Source organism: Coloeus monedula (genome assembly GCF_965178545.1).
Source record: "Coloeus monedula genome assembly, chromosome: 24".
Lineage (NCBI taxonomy): Eukaryota > Metazoa > Chordata > Aves > Passeriformes > Corvidae > Coloeus > Coloeus monedula.
In genome coordinates, this window is record NC_138804.1 from 7,297,672 (window position 1) to 7,323,883 (window position 26,212).

The 26,212-nt window shown below is 49.0% G+C and overlaps 1 protein-coding gene across 1 annotated transcript; it reads left to right on the plus strand.

Moving 5' to 3' along the window:
* The first annotated feature begins 537 nt into the window (after positions 1-537).
* YTHDF2 (YTH N6-methyladenosine RNA binding protein F2) lies at positions 538-22,370 on the plus strand. Its single transcript, XM_082296407.1, has 5 exons — positions 538-733; positions 1,117-1,141; positions 1,427-1,506; positions 5,506-7,071; positions 21,417-22,370. Exons 1-5 carry the CDS (start codon positions 707-709, stop codon positions 21,438-21,440), a joined length of 1,722 nt encoding a protein of 573 aa, XP_082152533.1. The 5' UTR covers positions 538-706; the 3' UTR covers positions 21,441-22,370.
* Positions 22,371-26,212: the final 3,842 nt, after the last annotated feature.

Genomic DNA, 26,212 nt, shown 5'->3' on the forward strand with positions numbered 1-26,212 from the left:
AAGGGCAGTGGGGACCTTTTGGGCACTCCCTTCCCCAATCCAGGCGTACAGCAGATCCTGTCAGGTCCCTGCTGGAGCTGTTCCTGTCTCTTGGCCGGGAAGGGGGGTGACTCTGGGTTCCCTGCTCGCTGTATGCCCACCCAACAGCCAGGTAGCCCACTTGACCTGGGTGGGGGTCCCAGAGGACTGCGATGTCCTCTGGGTCCTCCACACCCTGGAGTGTTGGACTGGGGACGGGGGGAGCTAAAATGTCGTGGCGCGACAGAATGAGGTTGGGCTGAGCCCGCAGCCGGGCCTCGAATTTGCAATTTTTTGCCTTAAAACCGCCGCGGGGCCGCCTGGCCCTTTAAGAGCTCCCACTTCTAGCCGAGCGAGGCCGCTGCTCCCCCAACACTCCGGTCCTCCGCCGTCCCGGCATGCCCTGCGCCCTCCCTCCCCCCCATTTCCCGCCATTGTGCCTGGGCGCGCGCGGTGCCGCGTGACCGGGCGGGGGGAGCGCGAGGCGGCGGGCCCGGGCCATAGAGACGCGCGGCCGGGGGGGGGGGGGGTGGGGTGGGGTGGGGATGGTGGGATAGAGCGTCCCCCCGCCCCGCTCCGCCGGCGGCCGCCCCGAGTCCGCCAGGGCCACCCCGAGCCCGCCGGGCCCGGACAAAGCGCCGCCGCCTGCCGCCCCGCCCCTCCCCGCCTGCAGCCCCGCCGCGGAGCCATGTCGGCTAGCAGCCTCCTGGAGCAGGTAGGAGTCGCCCCGTCGATACCGGGACGGCCCCGCCGGGCGAGACCGCGGCTCTGGGCCTAACGGGGGTTGCGCCCCGGGCCGGGCCGAGCGGCGGCTGCGGCCTCACCCGTCTCCTGTCGCAGGGCCGCGCTCCATTGTGATGCGGCCGGGCCGAGCCTGTCCCCGCAGGGCTCGACCCCGCCGGGACGGATCTCTCCCCTCCCCGGGCCGGATTTGTCCCTGCCGAGCCTTGGGTTCCCCCGCCGCGACGGGTCTGTTTACCCACCCCGGCTCTGTCCCCCCTTCACCGGGCCGAGTCTGTGTCCCTACCCGAGCCGGGTCTGTCCCCCTGACTCACCGCTCTCCCTCTTTCTCTCCCCACGTCGCCGCCGTCGCGCCAGAGACCCAAGGGCCAAAGCAACAAAGGTGAGGTCCCGGGAAGTCGGGGGGGTGGGGGGGGCGGCTGGGAGCGGGAGGATCTCCCTAAAACCTGCCGGGGGGGAAATAAACCCTGCGACCGGGCATGGCTGCTGGGGTGGGGATAGTTTGCAGGTGATGTCCGTGCGGTGGGCAAGCGTCTGTGGGCTGAGTGTAGTGTGTTAGAATTGGCAGAAGTTCGTTATGTTACGAGGTTTGGCTTTAAGTACTTTAAGCTGTTCATTATGGGAGTTCATTGCATAGGTTTTTCTAACGTTACACGTCTCTTCTCAGTGCAAAACGGCTCTGTGCACCAGAAGGATGGGCTGAATGATGATGACTTTGAGCCCTACCTGAGTCCCCAGGCCCGCCCGGTGAGTACCTGCTGCAGGCAGGAGCACCAAGAGCCTGATGGTTTCCTGCTGCTCCAAGGGAGGGGAATTTGGCCTCTTTGTGTGTTTCCCATCTCCAGTGATTGCATTTTGATGTTTGCTAGCTGCCTTAAATTATATCCTATCCTACACCTGCATTTCTGCAGGCAGAAAGCATCGACTGCCCTTCGATAGTGGTGGGTGAACTAGGAAGGTTTTCAGCAACTTTCTGAGGCTGTGAGAACTTCCTAGAGTTGGTGTCCAGGTCTTTTTTTTTTCCAACGTGACTGTCTCAGAGTCACCATTTCTGCTCTTTCAGTTTTAGTGTTGTGCCTGTTTGGTTTCTGGCTCTTTACATCAGAGAGATATGCTGAGTTGGGTTGTGAAGTTGCTTCACGTGATGCTGCCGCACTTTTGGAGGATCAGATCAACCTTCTTACCTGTACACCAAGTCAACTGATGATGCCTGTCAGGGGGATTTCTGTTTTTCACCAAAAAAAAAAACCAAACAGACAAACCAAAAACCCCAGAGCCCACATGTGATGCAAGCGTTGAGTTCTCTTTGTGAGAACTTCGGTTACAAGTTGAGCCAGAGCATTTTGTGACCAGATCCTAGAAGTCAAACTTGCAGCTACTTTTCCTCTTCACTTTCTCTTAGATTAACTCCACTGTTAACTAGTGTTTGTTTGTTTTCCTTAATGAGCTGCAGGGGAGTGACACAGAACAGATGGAGTTCAGCTGATTAGATGTACAAGTGAGTACCATAGATAAACATCTGTAGTAGCATTGGAGCAGTCAGTTTATTCTCTTGGCTTCTCTTTCCAGTTGTGACCAGTAAAAATAAGCTGTTCTGGTTTCCCCTTGCTGTATTTTTGCTTATTTTTACTAGTCAGTACGTTATTTTTTTCATGTAAACGTGATGCATGTTTTGTTGGAACACAGAAACAGATTTCTGTCTCAGTTAAATTTTCAACAAGTAGTTTCCTAGTTTGTGCTAAAGGGATAAGTATTCTTTATCATGTTAGTTGTTCATAATCTTCAGAATTCAGCCTGTCCATCAAGACAATTCACTGCATTCAGCTCCCCAAAGAGTTACAAGCCTAAATTCAGTCTTCATAGGGTGAGAGAACATTATTACTTCCTCGAATAAAAGCAGCTACTTTCCTAGTAGTTGTTACTTAATGCTGGGTTTTTTTTTGTCTGAGCTATCAACATCCCTAATTTCCAGCTTCCTTCTGAATGTGGATGTATTTCCTACAAATTGCAGTTTTATTTAGGTTTCCTAAAGACAATGAAGGTTACTATAATTTTGAAGCAACAGAGTATTTTACTCTATTTTGCATGTTTGGTGAAGTATTTCTGGATCTTTAATTTTTTTTGGTGTGTCTCAGGCTGGTAAAAATAGGTTTTAAAAATCAGGAAGCGGTTGGATGTGCCCCAGGAGGAAGAAACTGAGCTGGAGCGAGGTGAAACCACCAAGTTAACTTGGAGTAGAATCTCTGAGTGACTCTCGGTTCCTCATTGTGCTATGTTGCTGGTCTGTATTCTATAAAATGGAGCCCAAAACCTCCAGAGCTCGGTCTGGAGGGAGGCAAAAATACACAGGTATCCAAGGGTGCACCTCTTTGCTGGAGATGGGAAAGGGAGTTAGAGAAACTGCTCTGAGTAATTGAATTAAATGAGTTTTGGAGTTGCTTCCCAAGCTCTCCACACACCCGTAAGGTAACCATGTTGTAAAGTTTCACTGCTCCTTATTCCCCACCTGCTCTCTCAGGTATGACTGTTACTTGTCAGTTCCCACAAGGTTACTGTGTATTGTAAAGCTCAGATACACAGTAAATGATTTCTCAACCCTTTAAAAAGGAAAAGCTCAACAGCAAGGCCCACTGAGAATCCTGCTTCTGGTCTGAGATGAGGAGGAACAGTGAATTTGAGGAAATAACTGTGCAAAGAGTGTTAGTCATGGAGAGAATGAGAAGCTGGTGGAGTTTTATTTGCATGTAAATCAGCAAGCGTGTCAGTTGTGCAAGGGCAGGGGAGCAGAGTGAGGTGCTGTGATAACAAAGCAGTGTTGGTGGTGTTCAGGTAGAGAGCAGCAGTGACTGTGTCCCAAATTTGCTCTGAGCTGCCTGTGCTCAACTCTTGAACTGCTCTGCTCCCTCCTTACTACCTGTATGTAGCTGCCTAGTACTCCACAGGTCATAGCTTAATACAGCCTGTGTTAAATATGTCGAAGTTGAACATAATGACAAGTGGGAAAACATTTTGAGATGACAAGAGGAAAGATTTTTATCTGACAGTGAGGTGCTTCGAGTGCTCCTGTGGAGAGGAAATGGCTCTCCCTCGGGGTTAGGGATGGGCCAGCATGTTCCCGTTCCTTTAAAGCTGAGTTTAGGAGAGAATATCTTACTCTTATCATTGAGGGGATTAATTTATGAAGGGACTTTGCTGGTTCAAAATAAGTAATAGGAAGCTTTAAGTTCTTTCATTTGTCTTAGAAATTGGTGTCAGTGTTGGTGCTTTTGGACAGATTGAGCCCCGGGTTTAGCAGGATTGAGTTCCTCAGTTAGTAAAACCCTGGATGAGAGTGAGGTTTTTTTTTCTGATTGGCTGTTGGGAGACCTTTGTGAAAACAAAGGTTGGAGAGAGCCTCTCTGTCAGTTTTCAGGCAGTACCACAGAAATCTTCTTTTCTGAACATGTGATGTTAAATAATTCCTATTAATTTCTGTGAAGTTGGGGCTTGGTTAGCCCCAAACCTGTTGGTCTCCCGTAAGTAGAAGGTGGAGTGGCAAACCAGCTATTTCTGGAGGGTGCCAGAGCCATCTTGAGAGACTCCCTGGATTTCAGTGTGGCATGAAGTCCTCTGGGAGCCGTGCTTGGCACGTGAATACATGATTCAACGAAAAATGGAGCAGAGCCTGCTGCAAGTCAAGCTTTTAGCTGGGAATTGAACCTGCCTTTGATCTCGTCTACACTGGGCTGGTGTGTTAGGGGCTGGGCAGCAGGAGGCTGCTGCTCACAGGTTCAAATTACTCAGGATGATGTCCATTAGCAGGACTGGAACCACTCCCCGGAGGGGACGCATGTTTTTGAATAGGAAATGACAGATGCTTTTCATGTAAGCAAATACTGGGGATGTCTGAGACTTCCCTAATTGTCAAATTAGGCATTTGTTTTTTGTAACCTAAAGGCTGTTTGGATGTTAAAAGGGAGATCAAGGCATGGCGCCGGGTTTTTTTTTTTTCCCCCTCTCTGGATTTGAAACCTGCTTGTGCTGGTGCTGTCACTGTGCTGTAAAAGGCTTTTATTGATTACCTCCCACTTTCAGGTAATTTTCAATGTGTGCCCACAGCACTAGAGAAGTTTGTGTTTTGAGGAATCGGCTTTAAATCCCTGTTTGTTTGCGATTTCTTGGAATATTGTGAAGTGTGGAACTTCAAATTGTAGGAATAAAGCTGTTTTCATGGCTAGTAAGTTAAAGAAAGGCCATCAGGGACACTCGTGATTTTTGCAGTGTGCTTCCACTGGATCTTTTTTCTTCTTAATCCCCTTCTCTCTGCATCCTTTCCCCAAATCCTGCCTGGAACACCATAATAAGGGTTAAGTATGTTACACAGGCAGGAAAAACCCTTGTTGGGAGTAGCTACAAGCAGAAGATGGTATTTGGATGCAAGGTAAGATACTGGTTTTTAAAGCCTGGGCAGGGGCTTCCCAGTGTCCCACACTGTATGTCAGGAGCATCACACGCTCCCACCTTGGCATGGGAAGCTTTGTCTTTAACCTTTCTGAGCCTTTGTCTTTAAGCTTTCTGGCAGTGGAACAAATTTTAGAGCCCTTGTAACAAAGGAGGTGTTCAAGGCTGGGCCTGTTTATCTGCCCAGCCCTAAGGTAGGGAGGGGTGGAGCATGGGAAATCTAAGGTGCCTTTATTCCTGGTCCCTCAAAATTGGTTCCACTCCTTCTAACAATTCAGTGCTTATGTTTTTGTGGTTTTCTTTCAGAATAATGCATACACTGCAATGTCTGATTCCTACTTGCCAAGCTACTTCAGTCCCTCCATTGGATTCTCCTACTCCTTAGGTGAAGCTGCCTGGTCCACGGGGGGAGATCCCCCCATGCCCTACCTGACCTCGTATGGACAGCTGAGCAACGGGGAGCCCCACTTCCTTCCCGACGCCATGTTCGGGCAGCCAGGGGCCCTTGGCAGCACTCCATTCCTCGGGCAGCACGGCTTTAACTTCTTTCCAAGCGGGATAGACTTTTCGGCTTGGGGGAATAGCAGTTCTCAGGGACAATCCACTCAAAGCTCTGGCTACAGCAGCAACTATGCCTATGCCCCCAGCTCACTGGGAGGGGCCATGATCGATGGGCAGTCGGCCTTTGCCAACGAGACTCTGAACAAGGCTCCTGGCATGAACACCATTGACCAGGGCATGGCAGCCCTCAAGCTGGGTAGCACGGACGTGGCGAGCAGCATCCCAAAAGTCGTCGGCTCGGCCGTAGGGAGCGGATCCATCACCGGTAATATCGTGACGTCAAACAGTTTGCCTCCGGCAACGATTGCGCCGCCAAAGCCGACCTCATGGGCTGACATTGCCAGCAAACCCGCCAAGCAGCAGCCCAAGCTGAAGACCAAGAATGGCATTGCAGGGTCAAGTCTTCCGCCGCCTCCCATAAAACATAACATGGATATCGGAACTTGGGATAACAAAGGGCCGGGGGCAAAAGCCCCGTCGCAGGCCTTGGTCCAGAATCTTGCTCAGCAGCCAGTGCAGGTGTCCCCACAGCCCATGGGCCAGCAGATCAGTAGTAGCCCGCCGGTGACCCAGGCTCCGGGTGGGCAGCAGCCACAGGCGCTGCCACCGCCAGCTCCGCTGCCTGTGCCACCAGCACAGCCCACTCGCTGGGTCGCCCCTCGGAATCGTGGCAATGGCTTCGGCCAGAACGGAGTGGATGGTAACGGAGTGGGACAGGCTCAGGCCAGTTCTGGTTCTCCTTCAGAGCCACACCCGGTCTTGGAGAAGTTGAGATCTGTCAACAACTACAACCCCAAGGATTTTGACTGGAACCCGAAGCATGGGCGGGTTTTCATCATTAAGAGTTACTCTGAGGACGATATCCACCGTTCCATTAAATACAACATCTGGTGCAGTACGGAGCATGGCAACAAAAGACTGGATGCAGCCTATCGCTCCATGAACGGGAAGGGCCCCGTATACTTACTGTTCAGTGTCAACGGTAGCGGTCACTTCTGCGGCGTAGCAGAAATGAAATCTGCTGTGGACTATAACACCTGTGCAGGTGTGTGGTCCCAGGACAAATGGAAGGGACGTTTTGATGTCAGGTGGATTTTTGTGAAGGACGTTCCCAACAGCCAGCTGCGACACATCCGCCTAGAGAACAATGAGAATAAACCAGTGACCAACTCCAGAGACACTCAGGAGGTGCCTCTGGAAAAGGCTAAGCAGGTGTTGAAAATCATTGCCACCTACAAGCACACCACCTCCATCTTTGATGACTTCTCACACTATGAGAAACGCCAAGAGGAGGAGGAAAACGTTAAAAAGGTAACGTGTTTGTGTGTCTTGTCTGAGTTCTGCAGGGTAAGAGGTGGTGGGGGCTGCCTTGCACTGGACCAGCTCTGGGGTGTGAAGGGGTATTAGCCTGTGGGAATTAGCCTGGTTTTTGGCTATCTGCCTGCTCGTACCTGGAACCCACACCCAAATAGTAGCCCCTCTTTTGGGGGGGATATGTCCAGAGAAGCCACCAAGGTGATTAGAGGGATGGAGCACCTCTCCTGTGAGGAAAGGCTGAGAGAGTTGGGATTGTTCAGTTAGGAGGAGAGAAGGCTTTGGGGTGACCTAATTGTGGCCTTCCAATTGGGCCTGATGGGAGCCCACAGGAAAGATGGAGAGAGACTACAAGAGCCTGGAGAGGCAGGACAAGAGGGAATGGCTTTAAATTGAGCAAATGGGTTTCGATCGGATATTAGGAGAAAATATTTCCCTGTGAGGGTGCTGAGGCCCTGGCACAAGTTGCCCAAAGAAGCTGTGGCTGCCTCATCCCTGGAAGTGTTTGAGGCCAGGTTGGATGGGGCTTGGAGCTGCCTGGTCGAGTGGAAGGTGTCCCTGCCCACGGCAGGGAGTTGGAATGAGATGATCTTTAACAGCCCTTCCAATCCAAACCGTTCCATGATTCTATGAAATGGGTGCCAGCACTTGGCAGAGCAGGGTGAGGAGCCTTGCCCAGGCCCTGCCTGCGATTGACTGTGCGTTGGTTATGCTGAATCTCAGTTTTCCCTGAGTGCTGTGATGTAAACAAAACGTATTTCTGTGCCATTATCAGCTCCTGGATCAGAGCAGTTTGAAGTCGGAGACCAGCAGGGCATTTGGGAAGCTGTTAGAAACTAGAGCTGGGTCTTAGATCGGCTGCTAATCCACCCCCTGGCCACAGTGGGGTCAGCATGACAGATGTCACCCTCCACTTGTAAAACCTCCAGGAACAGCAGTTCCTATCCCTCCCCAGGCAATCTATCCGTCTGCTTAATTATCCTTCCTGTAAGGAGGCTTTGTCTAATGCCCAACCTAAATCTCTCTCACCGTGATTGAAGTCTATGACTGCTGGTCCTGTCTCCGGTGGACATGGTCGTTGTGTTCCTCATGGCTTGTGGTGGGCTGTCACCGGCATGGCACTGCCAGCAGTGTGGCACATGAGCTGAGCTTACAACTTGCCTTGCAGCTGCTCTGGATGCTGCTCTCAAAGCCTGCTGTCATCATCTACTCCTTAATGATGCATTAATTGAAAATCCTGCCCCAAATTCAAGAACCCCTGGGCTTGGAATCTTACTTGGGTTCAGCTGTAATAAAGTCACCTGGGGCTGCCCTTCTCCTCAGTGTGGGTCTGGCTTACGTTTGGTCAAAATGATAATTATAAAAATTAGCATTAGCACAGCTGGCTGGGAGTTTGCCAAGTTTCCTGATGATCTCTTTAGTTTGAGCAATGGGGAATTTTTCATCCAAGACTTGAAGAACAGAATCAGGAGTCACAGCTGGTTGCTGTGACAGTGAATGCAGTTTTTAATTTTTTATGTATATTTTACATGGAGCATCTTATAAATAGTAACACTTCAGTGCAAAGGTGGTCGTGTTTTGCAACTGATAATCAGCACTTGCGGTGCTTGGAGAAAGTCTGTAAGAGAGGAACAGTAAATGGCAAGGTGTGAAGGTGTAAACTGGTATTTAGTGAGGACCTGATTGTTTTGTGTGATTTCACCTGCTAGAATTGTTTCACCACTGTGAGGGTGGTGATGCCATGGCACAGGTTCCCAGAGAAGCTGTGGCTGCTCCATCCCTGGAAGTGTTTAAGGGCCTGGCTGGATGGGGCTTGGAGCAACCTTGTCTAGCAGAAGGCATGCCTGCCCATGGCAGGGGGTGGAACAGGATCCATCTGCAAGGTGCTTTCCAAACCTAAATCATGATGGGATTCTGTGATACCCTCCAGATCTGACTTCAGGGAGTAACAGTTTGCAGTGTTAGAGAGTCGAACCTTGGCACAGTGGGAGAATGCAGGGGAACGGGGAAAATGCTCCTGAAGGACAGGTTAGGGAGGGATGGATGGATGGATGGATGAAATGAGTTAATTAGTACTTAGTATGGGTAAGCAGAAGGAAAGGAGAGGAGAAGGCTTTGGGAAAAGCAGACAGAATGATGGGCTCTTCTTCCGGAAAGCTGCTGTGTTTGCTGTGTAAAGTCTGAAAATCAGAAATGTACTAGAAATGAGGCTTAGCAATATTCTTAAAGCTGTAAACCATCTTTATTCATCTTCCCAGTTGCATATTGAAGTCTCCTCCCCTTGCTTGCTTCTCGAGATGTGCCAGTGTGGAGAGTCGGAAGCAGCAGGGATAGCTGGAACGCTGGCGCTGCCTTTCTGAACCATGTTTTAGTGGATGCAGCAGCAGTTGATTAGGAAAGCATTCTTTCTTTGCAAAGGAACTTAGTCATAGGTCTCTGGAATTCACAGATGAGAAGGGAGTTGTGTAGGCACAGTCGGTGTTTGCTCTTTGCCGTGTACTCACCCTGCATTTCGTGCTCCGGGCCCCTGTAACATCCGGCGTGGAGGAAGTGACTCTTTGCGCCTTGGTCGTTCTTGCAGCAAGCTTGACCTCCTCAGTCACTTGGTGACGCAGCCTGGAATGTGGCTGAGGTTTCTGTAACTGCTCGTTCATGGTTTCATTGAGGACCAGTTATTTTTCCTGAAGGAGGGTTTTCTTTTTTCTTGGAGTGATTCTTACCATGGGACTAGAGATGCCAAAAAGCCCAAACCATGCTCTCTCTGCTTGAAGCATCTCAGGTATCCACTTGAATTAAAAAAAATATACAAGGAACCAGAGTTGAAGCACCGGAAAGTTAAAATGCTGTTCTGGCAGCAGGTCCCTGCCTGTTTTTTGTGCTGCTTTGTGCTGGGGAAATCCCATTGCTCCCAGCTCTTTTATCTCTCCCACAGTGTGAGATGTTGATGCTCTGCAGTTGTGTTCCTTGAAGCTTAAATGTCTCAAGGTTTGGCTTCTTTCGAACTTCTCCCAAGCTGGAATTGTTTCACTTGGCTTCAACTTGCCCAAACCTCTGTCTCATTTGCAGTTCGATTCCTGCTTGCTGCCCTAGCAGATGGATGAGCTCTTGTGAAAGTCTGGAACTCTTGAATATTCTTTTATACTTCTCACTGTTAGTCATTTCTTCAGAATTCCCTAAAGCAGGTCCAAGAAATTATATGAAAAATGTATAGTGTTTGTGCCGTTTCCGTTGTCCAGTGAAGGGAGAGGGGTGGGTAGTTAGTTCAGTGTTGAAAACACTGAAATAATCCTCTTTTTTTTCCTTTTCCTGTTGCCTGTGCCCAATCCTGTTCCTCTAAAGCTAATCCCCATTCCTTTTCCGTGTCTTGCTTTGCTCTACTAATCCAGTTTTTTAAAAGGTTTGAATGTTCTCCTGACCCAAAATGGTGGAGCTGACTCGCAGTGCAGTTCCTGCCCAGTGCAGTCCTGAAACTCAGAACAGCTGCTTTTGTGGTAGAACTTGTCACTGACTTCTTCTGTGTAAGAACTAATTTATCTTTGCTTTAAACAACCAAAACAACAACACAAATCCCCATGCCCCATGGTCATGCACTTGGATTTCTAGGAATGCTGCAGTGACCTTGGTGTAAAGATCTCCCATAATGATCTGCTTGGTATGAAAGGTTGACAGCTTGTGTTTTGTATAAACGCAGTCAGTGGAAACTCTAAGGGAAGTTTGTTTAGGTTCTTTCTGCCTGCCCAGGCTTGAGATGCTTGGCTACTCACAGGTTCCAGGGATTTTAGGAAGGCTGTCTTGTGAAAACCAGTCCTGTGCAGTGTGCTCAGTGGTCAGGTTTGCAGCTGAGAAGAGAAACTTTGCGCTGGGACTTTGAGTGTTGAATCAGGCTGAGCTATGCAGGATGGGGTGGGCTTTGGTGGGGTTTGTCATGCTGAGGATGGGCCTGAAAGCACAAAGGTGGGATTGGCCAGATTGGATCTGTTATTTCTGGAATTGTGCCGCCTTGTGCCTCAGCTGATGCTGTATGCTGGTTAAAGGAGTATTAATAGTGGCAAGTGTCATTGCCTCCTTGGAACACGTGATTTAAGGGAAAACTGAGGGGTGTTGTATGAGCCTGTTTGAAATGGGCAGGCTATTTCACAATCACTGGAATACATGAACGTTTTCTGATGGATTTTACAAAGCACTTTTTTTCTTCCCAATCTGAAATCTCAGAGGGGAGGAGAGAGAATATTCCCTATGGGGTGGACCAGCACTCTTTCCTCCTCCTGTTACAGCTGTCCTGGAGAATGCTGCATTTGCTTTGGCTTTACTGTATTCCACAGGACAGTATTTCTTGACTATAAGATTCAATTCCTGGATATTCTATATCCAGGCAAAGCCAGCTGTTCTCTGTGGCAGCAAGGGAGGAACACTCCTTCCAATCACACAGTTCCTTTCATCCAGTGATCCCAGGGCTATTTGCTATTTTCTACTCCAAATCCTGGCCATAGCGAGATTAATTGATTAACGCACCGGGACAGAATTTCCACTGGGCTGTTCAGCAATGCACGTGGTTTCAGTTTATTTCCAGGCTGTTTAAATCCTGTAGGTCTGTGTCCAAGCTCATATATTTGCCCGTGAATGGAGGAGACAAACCGTTCTGCTTATTCCAGTGGCTTGGCACTGGCTGTTCATAAGGAATACTTTGTGCTTATGATATGTTTAAGCCAGCCCTTAACAATACTCACAGATTTTTGCTTGTGTTCTAGCTGTGTCTAAAGACAGGAGTAAACCAGAGGAGAAAACTTAGATCTGCCTGATGCTCTAATCTGTGTTTTCTGCTGTGAGACAGGGAACTGTGTTTCCTCATCCCTAAAACAGGAGCAGCTGGGAGCCTTTTCACTGCAACTGAAGTGGAATCAGAGCAGTGGAAGAGCGAACCACTTGCTGGCACTTGCCTTGTAATCCTGTCTCTCACTGTTAGTATTGTGTTAGAAGCCTTTAAAATAATATTTTAAGGTAATGTTTGTTAATATTATAATATTTAAAGTTGATTTGTTGGCATTGGTTTAAGGGCCTGTCGAGATGCACTTATTACTGTTACCCGCAGCCGTAGGGAGGAGAGGAGAGATGAACCAGCAGGCAGGAATTGTGCAGCAGGACTGATTTATTTAATTATTTTACAAACTCTTTTATAGACTTTTTTCTTCATAGTCTAATTGGACAAAGGATCAGCCACCCCCTGGGTGGATTGGCTAGAAATCCTAAACATCCATTGTCAAAATATTTTTCTACGGTACCATAAATATAGTTCTACAAGGTCGCAGGTGTTCATAGTTTACAGAACTTCTGCTGTTATCTTCCCTGAGAGAGAGAAGTATCTCATGGCTTAGAAAACAGCAGGAAAATTCCTTGCTAACAGCATTTTTGTATCCACATGCACTGTTTAAATTTTTTCAATTGTTTTATCCCTGTCCATGGCAGAGGGTTGGAAGTTGAAGATTTATAAGGTCCTTTCCAACCCAGGCCATTCTAGGATTCGAGGACTGGGACTGGTGTTGGGCCAGACAGAGAGTGCAGGCCGTCTGCAATAGGGTTTCTCATCTCTTAGATGCCTCGAGCAGGGGGAATTTATTCCACACCCTCTTCTTGTGAACTTGTTTCCAACCTACTCGCCTTCTCAGTGTGGGCAAAGCTTCATGTCCTCCCACTCCAGGTTATCTTGGCTGGATGATTTCAGCTCTGAGCTGCAGAATACCCTGAGCTAATTGTTCTTATAAATATGTTAATTGAATTGATTATGAACATACTAATGACTTCAAATGAATGTCTTAAATTAAAAAAAAACCAAAATTTTTTCCCTTCAGCAGATGAGTTAAAATGGGGAAAATGACCTTAAACTGAAGGAGGGTAGATTTAGATTAACTATTAGGGAGAAATTAATTTCTGTAAGGGTGCTGAGGCCCTGGCAGGGGTTGCCCAGAGAAGCTGTGGCTGCCCCATGCCTGGAAGTGTTCAAGGCCAGCTTGGATGGGGCTCAGAGCCACCTGGGAATAGTGGAAGGTGTCCCTGCCCATGGCAGAGGGTGGAATGGGATGGGCTTTCAGGTCCCTTCCAACCCAAACCAATCTGTGATTCTGTGATAAATTGTATGCGTATGGCTGGCGAGTTCTCTAGAAACACCGTGGGGGGCTTGGAATGCAGAAGGGAGTGTGTAAGGTGTCAGCAGTGGGGGTTGCTTTGTTTATTTCCCTCTTACTTTTTCCTCCAAGTTATCCTCTGGATAACTTGCTGGGACTGAGGTTAAGAGCTACTGACACAGGTGTGTGTTTCAGGTTATTTTATTAACAGCTGCTTTCCCCAGAAAAAGTATTTATCTTCCAAGCAGAACTCATTGCCAGCTGTTTCATTCAGTGTAACCCCCAGGGCATGGTCTGGTTCAGTTCCCTGGATTTTTCCCTAGTGCAGAAGTACAGTGGGTCACAAGACACTGCTGAAAGCCGATTAGGATCCCAAGAAAACTGTTGAAACGCATTGATACGTGGGCAGTCCATCAAGAACAACTCCATGCACAATGTTCCTTCCTTGTTCTTACTGAAACTGTAATTCTGCATCAGCTTTTTGCCTGAAAGAAGCCGCTTTCTTCTTTTCTGTCTCAGGTTCATGAACCTCCTTGTTCTGTGCCGTGTGGTCATTCTCACCACAATTAGTCCTCCCATTTTCCTCCATGTTCTGGTTTGTACCTGGTAGTAATTGTGCTGTCCTATGGCTTTGTGAGTTAGTAACGAATTCCTTAGTGGTGCAAACCACTGGAGGCTTGGCAGCCAGAACAGTGCCAGCACCCTGCTCTACCACAGCATTTCCTAGAGAAGTCCCTGTTAAACAAGGATGGTCATTATCCAAACTGATGCCTGGGATAGAGAGTTGTTTGTAGCTCCTTCCAGTGAATAATGCCCAGTATGAGCCTTTTTAATTGACATATAAGTCATGTAACAGTGTGCAGTTAATAATGAACCATTTGGGGTTTGTGCAAGAACTTGGAAATTTCTGATTATTTTTAATTAGATTTTTTTTTTCTTAAAAGCACAATGCCGAACTACTTTTTTGTTTGGTTAACTGCAGAGCTATTGTAATGTAATCCCGGTTTGGAAGACTTAGATAAAATCTACCTAAGACTCTTGTCCTATGCTTCTAATCTTGGGGGGAAAAGAAGCCACACTCTTAAGTTTCCTTCCCTGTATCTGTGCACAGAGGGGGAAGGCTCTGGTCTCTCCATCTCAGCTCTGTTATTTATGGTACTGTCTGTAAAATGCCTTCAGAGAATTTCCCATGATTGTCTCAAAGTAAGGAAATCGTGGAGCCCTGATCATCAGCCTTTTGGCTGTTGCAGCCTGATTTGGAGTTCAGCTGACTTTATGAGCTGTGTTCTTGATACACTTAAAGGAGGGGGGGAAAAAAAAGTCAAATACAAAATTCCATTCCAGTGAATGTGGCTCTGTGTTCCCATCCAAGTGGCTATAAAATGACAGAACACACTATAGGGAGCGTTGGCTCTTTTACTTGAGCTTGTGAATTCAGCTCTTCATGGCTGACCGAAGCAGGCAAATAGATCTCCTCTTGTCCTCTCATAATACAGAATATTGTGGTGTGTTTTTCCTGTAGCGTGAAGTCTCTTGTGTCTTGTTTGGGATGGAGGTGGTGTTTAAGCCTCAAATACAGGACAACTGCAGTGGGTCAGATCAAAGTCTGTGTAAGTGCTTCTCACGTGGCTGCAGGAGCTGCACATCTGCCGGGCACAGAGACGTTGCTTGGGCATCCCTGCTCTCTGTTTCCATATCAAAAGCCCTGTGTGCAGCTGGCAATAACACGGTTGAGAGCAAACACCTGTGAGGACGGTACAGGCACATATCCACCTCCGAAGGTTTTCCTTCCCTTGAATGGTATGTGGCTTTGGAATTTCCATAACCCCGAGGATGTACCTTTGTCTTTATGAGTTCATGATTTTTCTGTCCAAGATCTCAATGCGCTCCTTGAGCATCCACAGGATCTCCAGTTCTTCAGCTTAATAATGTGTTCCGTGGGGAAATATGTCCTTTTGGTTTGCTTTGGGTCTGCCTTGTGATTTCCCCGTTGTTCTTGTGTGAGAAAAGGTGGTGAGCAATTATTTCACTGTCTTCTCTGTGCGTACTCTGCTTTTCCAGTCATCTGTCTTCCAGGCCAGAGAGTTAGAGCACAGTGGCTCTGCAGATGGAAACGCTTCTGTCCCTTGCTCATCCCTGTTTTTCTTTGACCGTTTTCCAGTTCTGCTCCATGTCTGTGGAGATGGAGAGGAGCAGAGCTACACTCTGCTCAGGATAGATCCTGTCTAGGATGTCTGTAAACAGCACAGTGGTATGTTTTGTTCAGGGTGATACTTGCTTTTCTTCAGGGTAGGCAATTTCCTGGAGTTACAGATCGTGTTTCCAATGGTTAATAGTCAGTTTGGAGCCCGTAATCTTGGAGTTAGGGTAGGGATTTTCCGCACATGCATAGTTTAATTTTTCTCAACCAGGTAGACCAAGTGTCCTGTAAAGTTCAGCAGCTTTTTCTCACAAAGTAATACACTTAGTCAACTGCTCTTTTTATTACCCTGAATAGCTTAATGTCGTCAGTAAACTTGGTCACTGTTATTCACTCCTCTTTCTAGATGTTTTATGAATATGTGGAGCCACAAATTCCACTGAAGCTCCGTGGGTTTTCAGTCCTTGGCATTACACCTGCATGGTGTGACAGAGGGCACTGCCAAGGCTTTGTTAACTCTACGGCAGTGAAGATTTTGAAACATGAAAGTGGAGTTTCTTCCTTTTCTAAAGAGGTTTTGTGGCACTCGTACTAAGACTTCTTGGCTGAGCGATGGTATAAGGTAACCAAAGTAACAAAATGCATTTCCCTTGTAGTGATGGGGAAGAGCAAAAAAACTCCCTGGTTGTTGAAGACCAGGAGAATTTTCTTTCTTCCTAATGACTGGAAAGGACTTGTGCCATTTTGCTTGTGCTCCAAAGTCAGCCAGTCCAGTTCCAGTCTGTATTGTGAGCCCAGTTGTCCTCCCATGGAATGCCACTGGGAATCCTCCCAGCTTGCTGTGTCTCCTTTGTTCTAAATATTCATGCATGTTCTCAGCTTTTCACCATTCTGTTTCCTGCCCTGTGGGACAAGAGTCCCTATGTGAGAGTAATTGTAAATGTTTATGGGAATTGGCCTGCTTTATTCAGGCAATTAAATGTGATGTTTAAGCAAGAAGAGGTTTGTTCTTTGCAATTGATTGCATCAGTTTTAAAAGGTGCCTGTAAAGATGCTGGGGAACAGCAGTGTGCCTGAGGATATCTGATAGGTCGGACCACCTTGTGTAAACCCCCCTGTAGGGGAAGAGCCTTGGCTGTCTTCATGCCCTTCTTGTCCTGGGCTGGTTGCTCTGATATGGAAATTTAAGTGTCCAAGGCCATGTGTCTCTTCTCCGCTCCTGCTGCTTCAGTGCTGTGAGTTTACACTGTTTAGGGTTCTGTGGATATTTGGGTTTGCTCTGTTAGATTTTGATCTGTAGAACTAAAGGCCTGTCCTGCTCTGATGAAGAATCACTTTTATTTCTGTTATCTCCTGTCTTCCTTGGTGCTGAGCCCCATTAAGTGAATGGGAGGTAGGATGAAGGTGTCAGGCTATAACCAGATTGCTACCTGATTATTATCCCCTTTTCTAAACTAGGATGTAGCTTTTTTTGTAAACCTGATGGCTTTCTAATGCTGACAACAGGGAAAAGTCATGTTTGGTTTGTAAATACTGGGACTCGAGGCTGCTTGTGGAGCATAATATACAAGTGATGCATCATCCATCATTTGTGCTGTGTCTGTTCCTTGAGCAGATCCTGCTGGGAAGGCCATGGGCTTCAGTAACTCTTGGTTTCTAAGGCAGTGATCTAAGATGTTTGCCTTGGAAATCCCACTGGATTGCTTGGCTGGGATTGCATCAAACAGCAAAGTGCGACATCATGGGCTGAGTGGGGCTGTTGAGGTGCTTGATCAGGGAGAAGGGTGGGTGTGGGTGTGTGTTTATTGAGGCCAGGGTTTGATTACGGGCTCCCCAGAGAACGGTCATGGGCCCCAAGGCTGCCACAGAGCTCCAGAAGCATTTGAACAACACTCTCTGGCTCGGGGTGGGATTGTTGGGGTGTCCTGTGAAGGGGCAGGAGCTGGACTCAATGATCCTTATCGGTCCAACTCACAATTTGGGTGTCTCAGCCTTTTAGGGAATGATACTGCCAGCTCCGATGCTCCAAAGAAGGAATCTCCTGCCAGTTCTTCTGTGGGCAGGCACTGGGCGAGTGATGCATTTTGCTTGGAGGACCTTCTTAGGCTGAACTGAGACTGTGCCTGACCTGGCCTGCCCAAGGGCTTTGGTCTGTGCTCCAGCTCAGGCAGGTCCCAGCAAACCAGGGGCAGCGTTGTCTCTCACTGTCATCTTGTCAGGTACAAACTCCTGAGCCTTTTGTTTTTTGCTCCCTGCAGTGTGAATAGATAAGGTGATCTCTCCTTGCTCAGTTGCTGTTATCAGGACCTGGCTCCTGACATGGCTACAGCCCCTGGGGACAGTGGTGATAGGACTGAAGTTGCTTTGTGTGATTAGAGAGGGCTCCTGTTTGCATACTTCCCCTTGTGAGCAGAGGATTTGAGCCATGGCACATGTCAGCCTTTCCCATGCCATGTTGCTCTTTGCCCTTCCTGTTCCTGGAGGGGTTTGACAGACGGGGATGAGTCTGAGCAGGTGTCTTTCTTGCTCCTCCCATGTGGATCAATAAGATGCAGCCCAAATTTAATGGAAGTGCAGCCAAACGGCATAAAACACTTCCTGATGGAATCCCTTTGCTCTCCAGGGATTGTATCCCAGAGCAAGCCCAGCGTGTGTGCGCAGATGCTGCTCTGCCTTCTGGGGCTGTTGTGTAGCTGTGGGCTGTGACTTACCCTGTTCCACAGCACGTGGATTCAGAGGAGGATGAGCCAGGAAGGACAAATGTTTGCAACCTGATTGAGCCTTGCTGCGTGTTCTGGTAGATCTCTCTGGTGGTTGAAAGCTCAGTGTAACACCCCAAGGACCAAGATGTCTCAGACCCTTCTGCTCCACTCAGGTGAGACCTTACCTGCAGAGCTGCATCCAGCTCTGGGGATTCCAGCGTCAGAAGGATTTGGAGCTGCTGGAGCAGGTCCAGAGGAGGCCGCAGAGATGCCCTGAGGGCTGGAGCCAGGCCGGGAGAGCTGGGGGTGTTCACCTGGAGAGGAGAAGGCTCCAGGGGGACCTCAGAGGCCCTTCTAATGGCTAAAGGGGCTCCAAGAGAGCTGGAGAGGGACTTTGGACAAGGGCCTGGAGGGACAGGACAGGGAGGAAGAATGGCTTCCCACTGCCAGAGGGCAGGGTATCAGATGGGACGATGGGAAAGAATTCTTCCCTGTGAGGGTGGTGAGACCCTGGCATAGGGTGCCCAGAGAAGCTGTGGCTGCCCCATCCCTGAAATTGTTCAAGGCCAGGTTGGACAGGGCTTGGAAGAACGTGGTCTAGTGGAAGGTGTGCCTGCCCACGGCAAGATGAGCTCTCAGGTCTCTTCCAACCCAAACCAGTCTGGGATTCTGTGGTTTTGGATCAGGGATCCACCTCCTTCCATATCCAGCCACCTTTCCTCCATTCTCCTCTGACTTGCTCCTTGAGGTAGCCCCTTGACTGAAGGGCAGTGGGGACCTTTTGGGCACCCCCTTCCCCAATCCAGGCGTACAGCAGGTCTGAAGTAAAGATGTTCACTTTTGTCCCCTCTCTAGCCTTGGGGGCATGGGGACATTTGCTCTAGCCTCTGTTCTGGCACACTGGTATTTAATGGGGGAGTTTCACTGGCTCCTTGTTAGCTGCACGCAGGCCTTGGTAGCAGCATCACCTTCTCAGCGGGAAGAGGTGATTGATCAGGGTCCCGCTGCTCAGCTAACAGGGTGATGTGTGCAGCAGGATCCTTGGCCACTGTCCTAGCCCAGGACACTGGCCCTGAAGATGCACAGGGGGTGATTGAACCTGGCAGCCAGCTTATCCCGTGTCCGCATTTGGGAAGCGGGGGCATTAGCTCAGGCAGTTGCAGCTGCTTCCCAGAGGGATGCGACACATTGCCATCTGTCCCTGCGTAACATAACATGCTGGCTGCTGAGCCAGGAACAGGGCTTGGCACCTTCCTTTGGATTCGTGGCTCTCCCCGCAGTGCTTGTTGTGCTCCGTGTTCAGGCCTGGCTCTGCTTCCCACCCTGGCAGTTGGATTTTGCTGTGGTGCAGTGGCTTTTTTGGCATTGAAAGAACCTGCAACAGACTTGGGCAGAGTTACAGGAAAAGAGGGGAATTAAATCAACACTACGTTGGGTATCTGTTCTTGATGAGAATGTGTGCCTTGACCTGATCCCTGTCCCTGGAAGACAGCGGAGGATCATGCTGCACTCACTTTGCATCCTGCAGAGGAATTGGAGGGGAAGCCTCCCAGGTGTGTGGCTGAGAGGCCAAAGCCAGTGGAGTTGTTCTGAGCTGGAGGCCAGGCCTCCCTTTTTGGGAAGGTTTCTAAGCATAGATGGCCGCACGTGCTGTTGTCCCGGGACTGAAGCTGTTTTGGGATGGGCTCTCCCTGGATTTAGCAGCGGCAGAGGATGGGGTTTCCTGTAGCAGCCTGTGTGCTCGTGGCAGAGGTTGTATGAGCTGCCAAGATGGGAAGGTGCTTCCCGTCACCGGGTTAGCATGGGACCGTGGGAAGCAGGCAGGGAACTCTGTTGCTACCCTTATTGCAGGGGATATAACTCCAGGCAGAGCAGTTGACTTGCAGGGACACATCCTGAGCTGAACGAAAGCACCAGGTTCAGAGCCATGACAGCATCTCCTCTCTGAGTGAAGAGGGAAAACCTGCTGCGACTGTGGGTACCTGCTGCAGGTGTGGCTTTGCTGTGAAAGTGGGATGGACTTGGCACCTCTTGGACTGGCCGGGTGGCGATGGACTCACTCCAGGGGAGCCGGAGCCCCGCAGTGCCTGTCGTGCTCAGACTACAGGGACCTGCCTGTCTTCAAGGAAGAGGGAGAGCCAGGGAGGAGCATCAGCTCAGGGCCCTCTGGCTGCTGACAGGTTTAATTTCTGAGGTGGTGTCTTGTGATCTGGGAATGACACTTCAAATACCTCATAACCCTTTGGGGAAGCCTGGACCAGCTTCTGTGAGAGCTTCTCCGTTAAACCCAAGCAGACCCCGGAAGAGATGGGCATGGAGTGCTGAGAACAGCAGAGAGGGGGTGGCAGCCCTTGGTGCCTGGGGGTATTTGGTGCTGTGCTGCCTCTTTGTTCAGCTGCAGGTGTTTGGACAGAGTGTTTCCGCAGTGCTGGAGGAATACCCAGGGGTGATAGCAGAAGTCGGTGGGAAATTCCTGTGAAGTTCTTGGTTTTTGAGTGAGATGCCATCAAGTAGTATCAGGGGTATCAGGGAGGTTTTCTGCTGGGGGCTGGGACGGTTTCAGTCCCTGCAGACCAAGGCTGGTATCAGTGCTCCCTGGGTTTGAGCTCCAGCCTGCTTTGATGCTCACATGGGAATTCAGGTGGAGTTTTTTCATAAATCGTGGAATGGTTTGGGTTGGAAGGGACCTTAAAGACCATCTCATTCCAATGCAGACACACCTTCCACTAGACCAGGCTGCTCCAAGCCCTGTTCAACGTGCTCTTGGACACTTAGAAAGATGAGGCAGCCACTGCTTCTCTGGGCAACCTGTGCCAGAGCCTCACCACCCTCACAGGGAAGAATTTCTTCCCAATATCCCATTCTACCCTGCCCTCTGGCAGTGGGAAGCCATTCTTCCTCCTTGTCCTGTCCCTCCAGGCCCTTGTCCAAAGTCCCTCTCCAGCTCTCTTGGAGCCCCTTTAGCCATTGGAAGGGCCTCTGAGGTCTCCCCGGATGAAGACCCCCAGCTCTCCCAGCCTGTCTCCAGAGCAGAGGGGCTTCAGCCCTGAGAGCGTTTCCATGGCCTCCTCTGGACGTGCTCCAGCAGCTCCACGTCTTTCTGATGTTGGAATCCCCAGAGCTGGATGCAGCTCTGCAGGTGGTGAATCACCTGGAATGAGGAAAAAAAGAATGAGGAGCTGTTGGACCTCAGAAATGTCACATCCCTGCAATGGCTGGATGCAGTAGCAGCACCTCTTTTGACAAGAACAATGTTCTTTCCCTGGCTTTGCTGGCTATGGGACAGGCTCCATGGGAGCGCCAATGGTTGGAATGCTGATGTGTAACAGCAGTGAATAAAATTGCTCTCAGCTAATATGATCTCTGTTATTTCTTTTGCAGGAACGCCAAGGCCGTGTCAAGTAAAAGGCAATTCCTCCCCCACAGACTGCAGCAGACATTGCATCCCAGCTGTCTTTCAGAGTAAGAAAGGAGCAAGAGCAACCCAGAGAGAATTAGGACTTTTTTTTTCTTAATTCTTTTGACTTCAAAAAGACTTTTACGAACTTCCAGTTTAAAAAAAAAAAAAAAAGTATTGGACTATCACAAGACATAGGACTGAAAAAACAAAAACAACAACAACAAAAAATCCCTTCTAGGTAGAGTAGAGGTAAAACCTGTCCCCTTTCTTTTGGCTTTGGTTGTGATTTCAGAGCATACGCTTTGTTTTTTGTCTTTTTACTATGGTTTTTGGATTTTCAAGTCCATAAGTGGCATATGCCTTTTTTTTCTCTAATTTTTAAATCCCACCATTTCCCCTCCTTCCACCCTCTTGCGCCTCTTTCCCTGGTTTTGACATTTGCACTTGGAACACTGAATTGTAACATCCACCATGCAAAGTGGAGTAACTTTATTTTTCTTTCTTTCGCCGGACTGGAAGAGGAGGAATTCCATGAGGAAGTTGGGGTTTTGGCCTAAGAAGAATTGAACAGAAAATTGCCCACAAGGTTATGTCTTAAAGGTGGTTCATTTTTCTCTGACCTTTTGTTTCTCAAAAGTCAAGTACTAGGAGTCCTAAGAAATGTTCTGTTCTTGTGCATTATATGGATTTAAAGATTAAGTCTGGATGAATTTGATTTTTTGAAAGCTGAGACCAGTGGTAGAAATCTTTTTATTTACAGGAAAATGAATTTTGGACAATAAAAAGCCCAAAACAAACAATCCAAGGAAGAAATATTGTAAAATGTGTAGTGACTATGTTTCAGTTTCTTGTTAAGCCAGTGAGGAATGGGCGTTGCCTTTCTTTTCACCATTAATCACTTCTCAATAATAAATGTGAGATCCTGTTGAGCATCACTGTTGTCTCCTGCTCCCTTCCCCGTGCTGTCAGCTCCTTGGATTCCAAGTATTGGAAAAATACCTGAAGAGGAGTGGAGAGGTGATTTCCCTCGGGTTTGAAGCAGGGTGCTCTCACGTGGGCATCCCCAGCTCAATCGTGCATCTGTTCCCAGCCCTTTGGGATACTTAAGGCCCCCTGGTGTGGCCTGGCTCCAGGTGTGAGGGGCAGTGCCCACCTGGCCTTGCTCCCAGGATTCCTTCCCACGTCATGGGTAAGTGGGGAATGATCCAGCTCCTTCCAGGTGTGGGAAATGCAGACACCTCACAGCCCCAACCCTCTTTCCTAGGAAAACCACTCATTGTCAAGAAAATAACAATAAAAAAATCCTCCCTCTTCCTCTTCTCTTGTCATGGCCCCTGCTGCTCATTTTTGGTAGACTCCACCTCTGTTCAGTGCCCATTGCTCCAGGAGCAGACTGTCAGATCCCCTCCAGTCTGACAAGGGCTGCTCTGGAAATGAGGTCAGGTGTCTTGGGGGCACGGGCAGCATCAGGGCCCCCAAGTGCCAGCAGACTTGCTGACGGGAACTTGTGACGTGCGTGACGGAGTAAACCCTTACCAGCTGCCTTTGCCCTCCCTTTGCGCTGGGGAAGGGGCTATGAGGGAGCCCTGGGTAAGAGGTGATGCAGAGATGGTGTCATTTGGGGCACCCCAATGTCACTGGGAGAGTGGAAATGCAGTGGAGAAGGTAAGTAGGTTATAAGAGGGCTTAGGTGGGGTCCTCCCAAAAATGGCAGGTTACAGCCCAAAATGCTTGGAAATTTAGGGAGTGTGTTTGTGCAAAAAATACAAAAAACCTGTAGCTTTTGTTATCTTTTTATATATATATATATATACACACACACACACACATGTATATATTACAATTTTAATTAAAATTGATTTCAAAATACAACCCTGTATTTACTGTATTTTATACAGGATCTTGGACTATAAGAAATCTTGAATATAATATATAGGGTTTGAAAATGCAAATACAATTTTTGTCTGTGTAAATTAAGCAACAACGGGCTTGAAAATGGAAGAAAATACGGTATCTTTAAAGGCAATAGAAATAGCTTCGTGATTCAGAGTTTTTTTCTCTCAGTGAAACACAGCATGAGAAAGCAGCTGGTACTTAAATCGCTGCCGCCCCCTGGTGAAAAGAACGACGTAGTGCAGCCGCTCGGTGAGGCTATGCCACACTCAAAATGGCGGCTCGGGCACGGGTGACACCGCCCTTCCCAAGATGGGGGGGAGGGTCGCGCATGCGCTTTGGGGGAGGATGAAGTGGCCCATAGGCAGGACCTTCCTTCTCACAAAGGCGTCTTCCCGCCTGCCTAAGCCCGACCCTGCGCGGCGCTTTGCGGTGTGGGGACGCGGATGGTGCAAGAGCAGAGTCGGCGTTACAGTCGGGGTTGGGTTCAGGCAACGGAATAGACGCTTTTCCGAGGAGCGGGACCGTTTTTGCCGTACCACACAAAAGATGGCGGCCTAGCCCGAAGTGGCTTCTGCCAGATCCCAAGAGGGCGAGGGGGCGAAAAACACATGATGCCAAGAGATAGCAGCTCAGCACGCTGATTTTGGCCTTCTAAAGAAGGTGGCATGATGCGCATGCGCCTTTGGGTAAAGACAAAATATGGTGCCGCGGAAGCACCAGAATTCTCGGAAAGGCGTCTCTACGGCTGCCTGAACCCGACGCCTATTTCGACGTCGACCCGGCGCTTTCAGCGCGATTTTCCGTGGCGTTTCCCGGTGTGTGAACACGAGTGGTGGGGTCAGCGGCGCCGGGGGCGGGAGGAAGCCTCTGTCCCGCGCCTGACGAGGACCCCGCGACGCCGCGCAGTGCCGGACCGGGCACCTGGTCGCACCCCCCCCCCGGCCCGGGGAAATGCTTCAGGATTCAAAATGGTCGGAAAATAACAGTCACTAGAGCAGCCTTCGCCATTCCCCCTGCTCCCCCGAAGGGCAGGAGCTGTGCAGAGTCGGGAGCACTCCTCCTTCCCAGGAGGTGAGAGGTGGAGGGGCCGGAGCTGGAGGCAGGGTTTCCCAGACGGGAAGCAGGGAGAATGTCAGCTCCCAGCAGCTCTCGGTGAGTGCTGCATAGACTCCGTGCTGGGCAGGTGGGAGATGTGGGTCATATTCACGTTCCCAGGAACTGCTGAAATGATAAGTCGCAGCAACCTCGCACGTCTGTGTGTAGAACCAGCTCCAATGCTGGCTGGCAGCCACGTGTGAGCTGGGAAATGAACATGAGGAGGCTGGGAACAAGTCCCAGAAATTGGTTAAAATGGGATGGACTTTTGCCAAGCATCTGAAAATTGCTTTTGTTTTGCTTTAGGAATTCAAACCTGAAGCAGTTCTCAAGGTGTTTCTTGCAGCTGCTGTTGGCTGAACAGATTGGCACCTGATTTACCTGTAAGGTCCTGGCTTGTTCACTGCCTCTCACAGCTTGTACAGTAGCTGGAATCCCAGTGGTGCAGGGATGCACTGGAATTCCTGAGTTAATGTTAAGTCTTGCCAGATGATTTTTACGAGGTTAAATTCCAGTGAATCTGTACCAAAAAACTGGAAGCCCTGAAGCACAAGAAGCTGTGCTGCAAGACCTGATGGCCTTGGTGTGCCCCTGGCTGTACCTGTTCAGGTGTTCCCCTGCTGTGCTGTCGGTGCTGCCTGTCAGAGCAGTGGAGATGGGCAGATCCAAAGAGCTGGAGTTAAACCCCACGGAGGCATTTTGGAGCAGGCGGGTGGGACCAAGGCAGAGCTGCTCAGGGACTGCAGGTAGAAACTGAAGCCCTCACAGGGAGAGCTGTGTAATCATCGCAATCCTCTGCTTTTCCTGTGACTGAACCTGTTCTTGGTCATTCCTGCAGTTTGCAGGGAGTAAAAATGCCCTTGGGGATTCCCTACTGGGACCAGCGATCCATATTTTGAGGGGAGTCCTTGAAACAGACCTGTGAGAAATGAGGATGCTGCAGCCAGAACAATGGGAATGGAGAGTCTGTCACTTATCCCCAGAGAACGGCGAATCACGACATAGGTCCAGGTTAAAAGATATGGCCAAAGCAGAGTTAAGACCTCATTTAATGAATTTCTCCTCTTTTATAGTGTAATTCGCAATAAAGAAATTACATGATTGGCTTATTCACTCACCACCTCTCAAGGTGATAGGCCGAGCAGTAAGACACCCACTTCCAAATATTATTCTCACAAGACTGAAAACAATTCTAGTGTTCTGACAACAATAGCAGGTGTAGAAATAGTTCACATTCTTACAAACTGTTACCCGTCCAGTTCTCACGAGAACGAAAGCTCTCAGAGAGAAGCTGTGAGAAGCTGGATTTCTCTGTTTTTCAGCTAAAGGATGAGAAAGGAAAAACTTCACAAACTATAGAGCTGGAAAATTTCTCTGCTCCTGCCTTTTAGCATCCACAGAGAGTCCACAGTGAATGTTGTCTGGTGAATCTCTCGATATCTCTGATCTAATGCTGTGCTGTCACCAAGCGACCTCATTCTGATTTAAACGGTCCCAGTGTGCTGAAAGTACACACTGAAGTACAAAATGCCTGTGGGAAGGTTCATCCTCCCAAGGGATTGGTCTAGGGATGTGCAGCTTCTGAACTGCACAAATAATTCAGATTGCCACAGCTGCCTGCTGGGCCATGGTTCTGGGCCAGGAGTATCAGGAAGGCGGCGGCATCTTTGCTGCCAGCTCAACAGTTATTTTCCTTGGAGCTATCAAGACAAGAACAAAATGGTGATCATGCCCCACTTACAAACCACAGAGCATGATCAGTGCTGTAACTGTGTATTTTTTTCCC

What these genes read in the sequence shown, in the direction of transcription:
- YTHDF2 (XM_082296407.1), top strand. Translation starts at nt 707, where the DNA reads ATGTCGGCTAGCAGCCTCCTGGAGCAG. An exon ending in TGAGTCCCCAGGCCCGCCCG is followed by an intron (nt 1,507 to 5,505) that starts GTGAGTACCTGC and finishes GTTTTCTTTCAG; the next exon opens with AATAATGCATACACTGCAAT. An exon ending in AGGAGGAAAACGTTAAAAAG is followed by an intron (nt 7,072 to 21,416) that starts GTAACGTGTTTG and finishes TTTCTTTTGCAG; the next exon opens with GAACGCCAAGGCCGTGTCAA.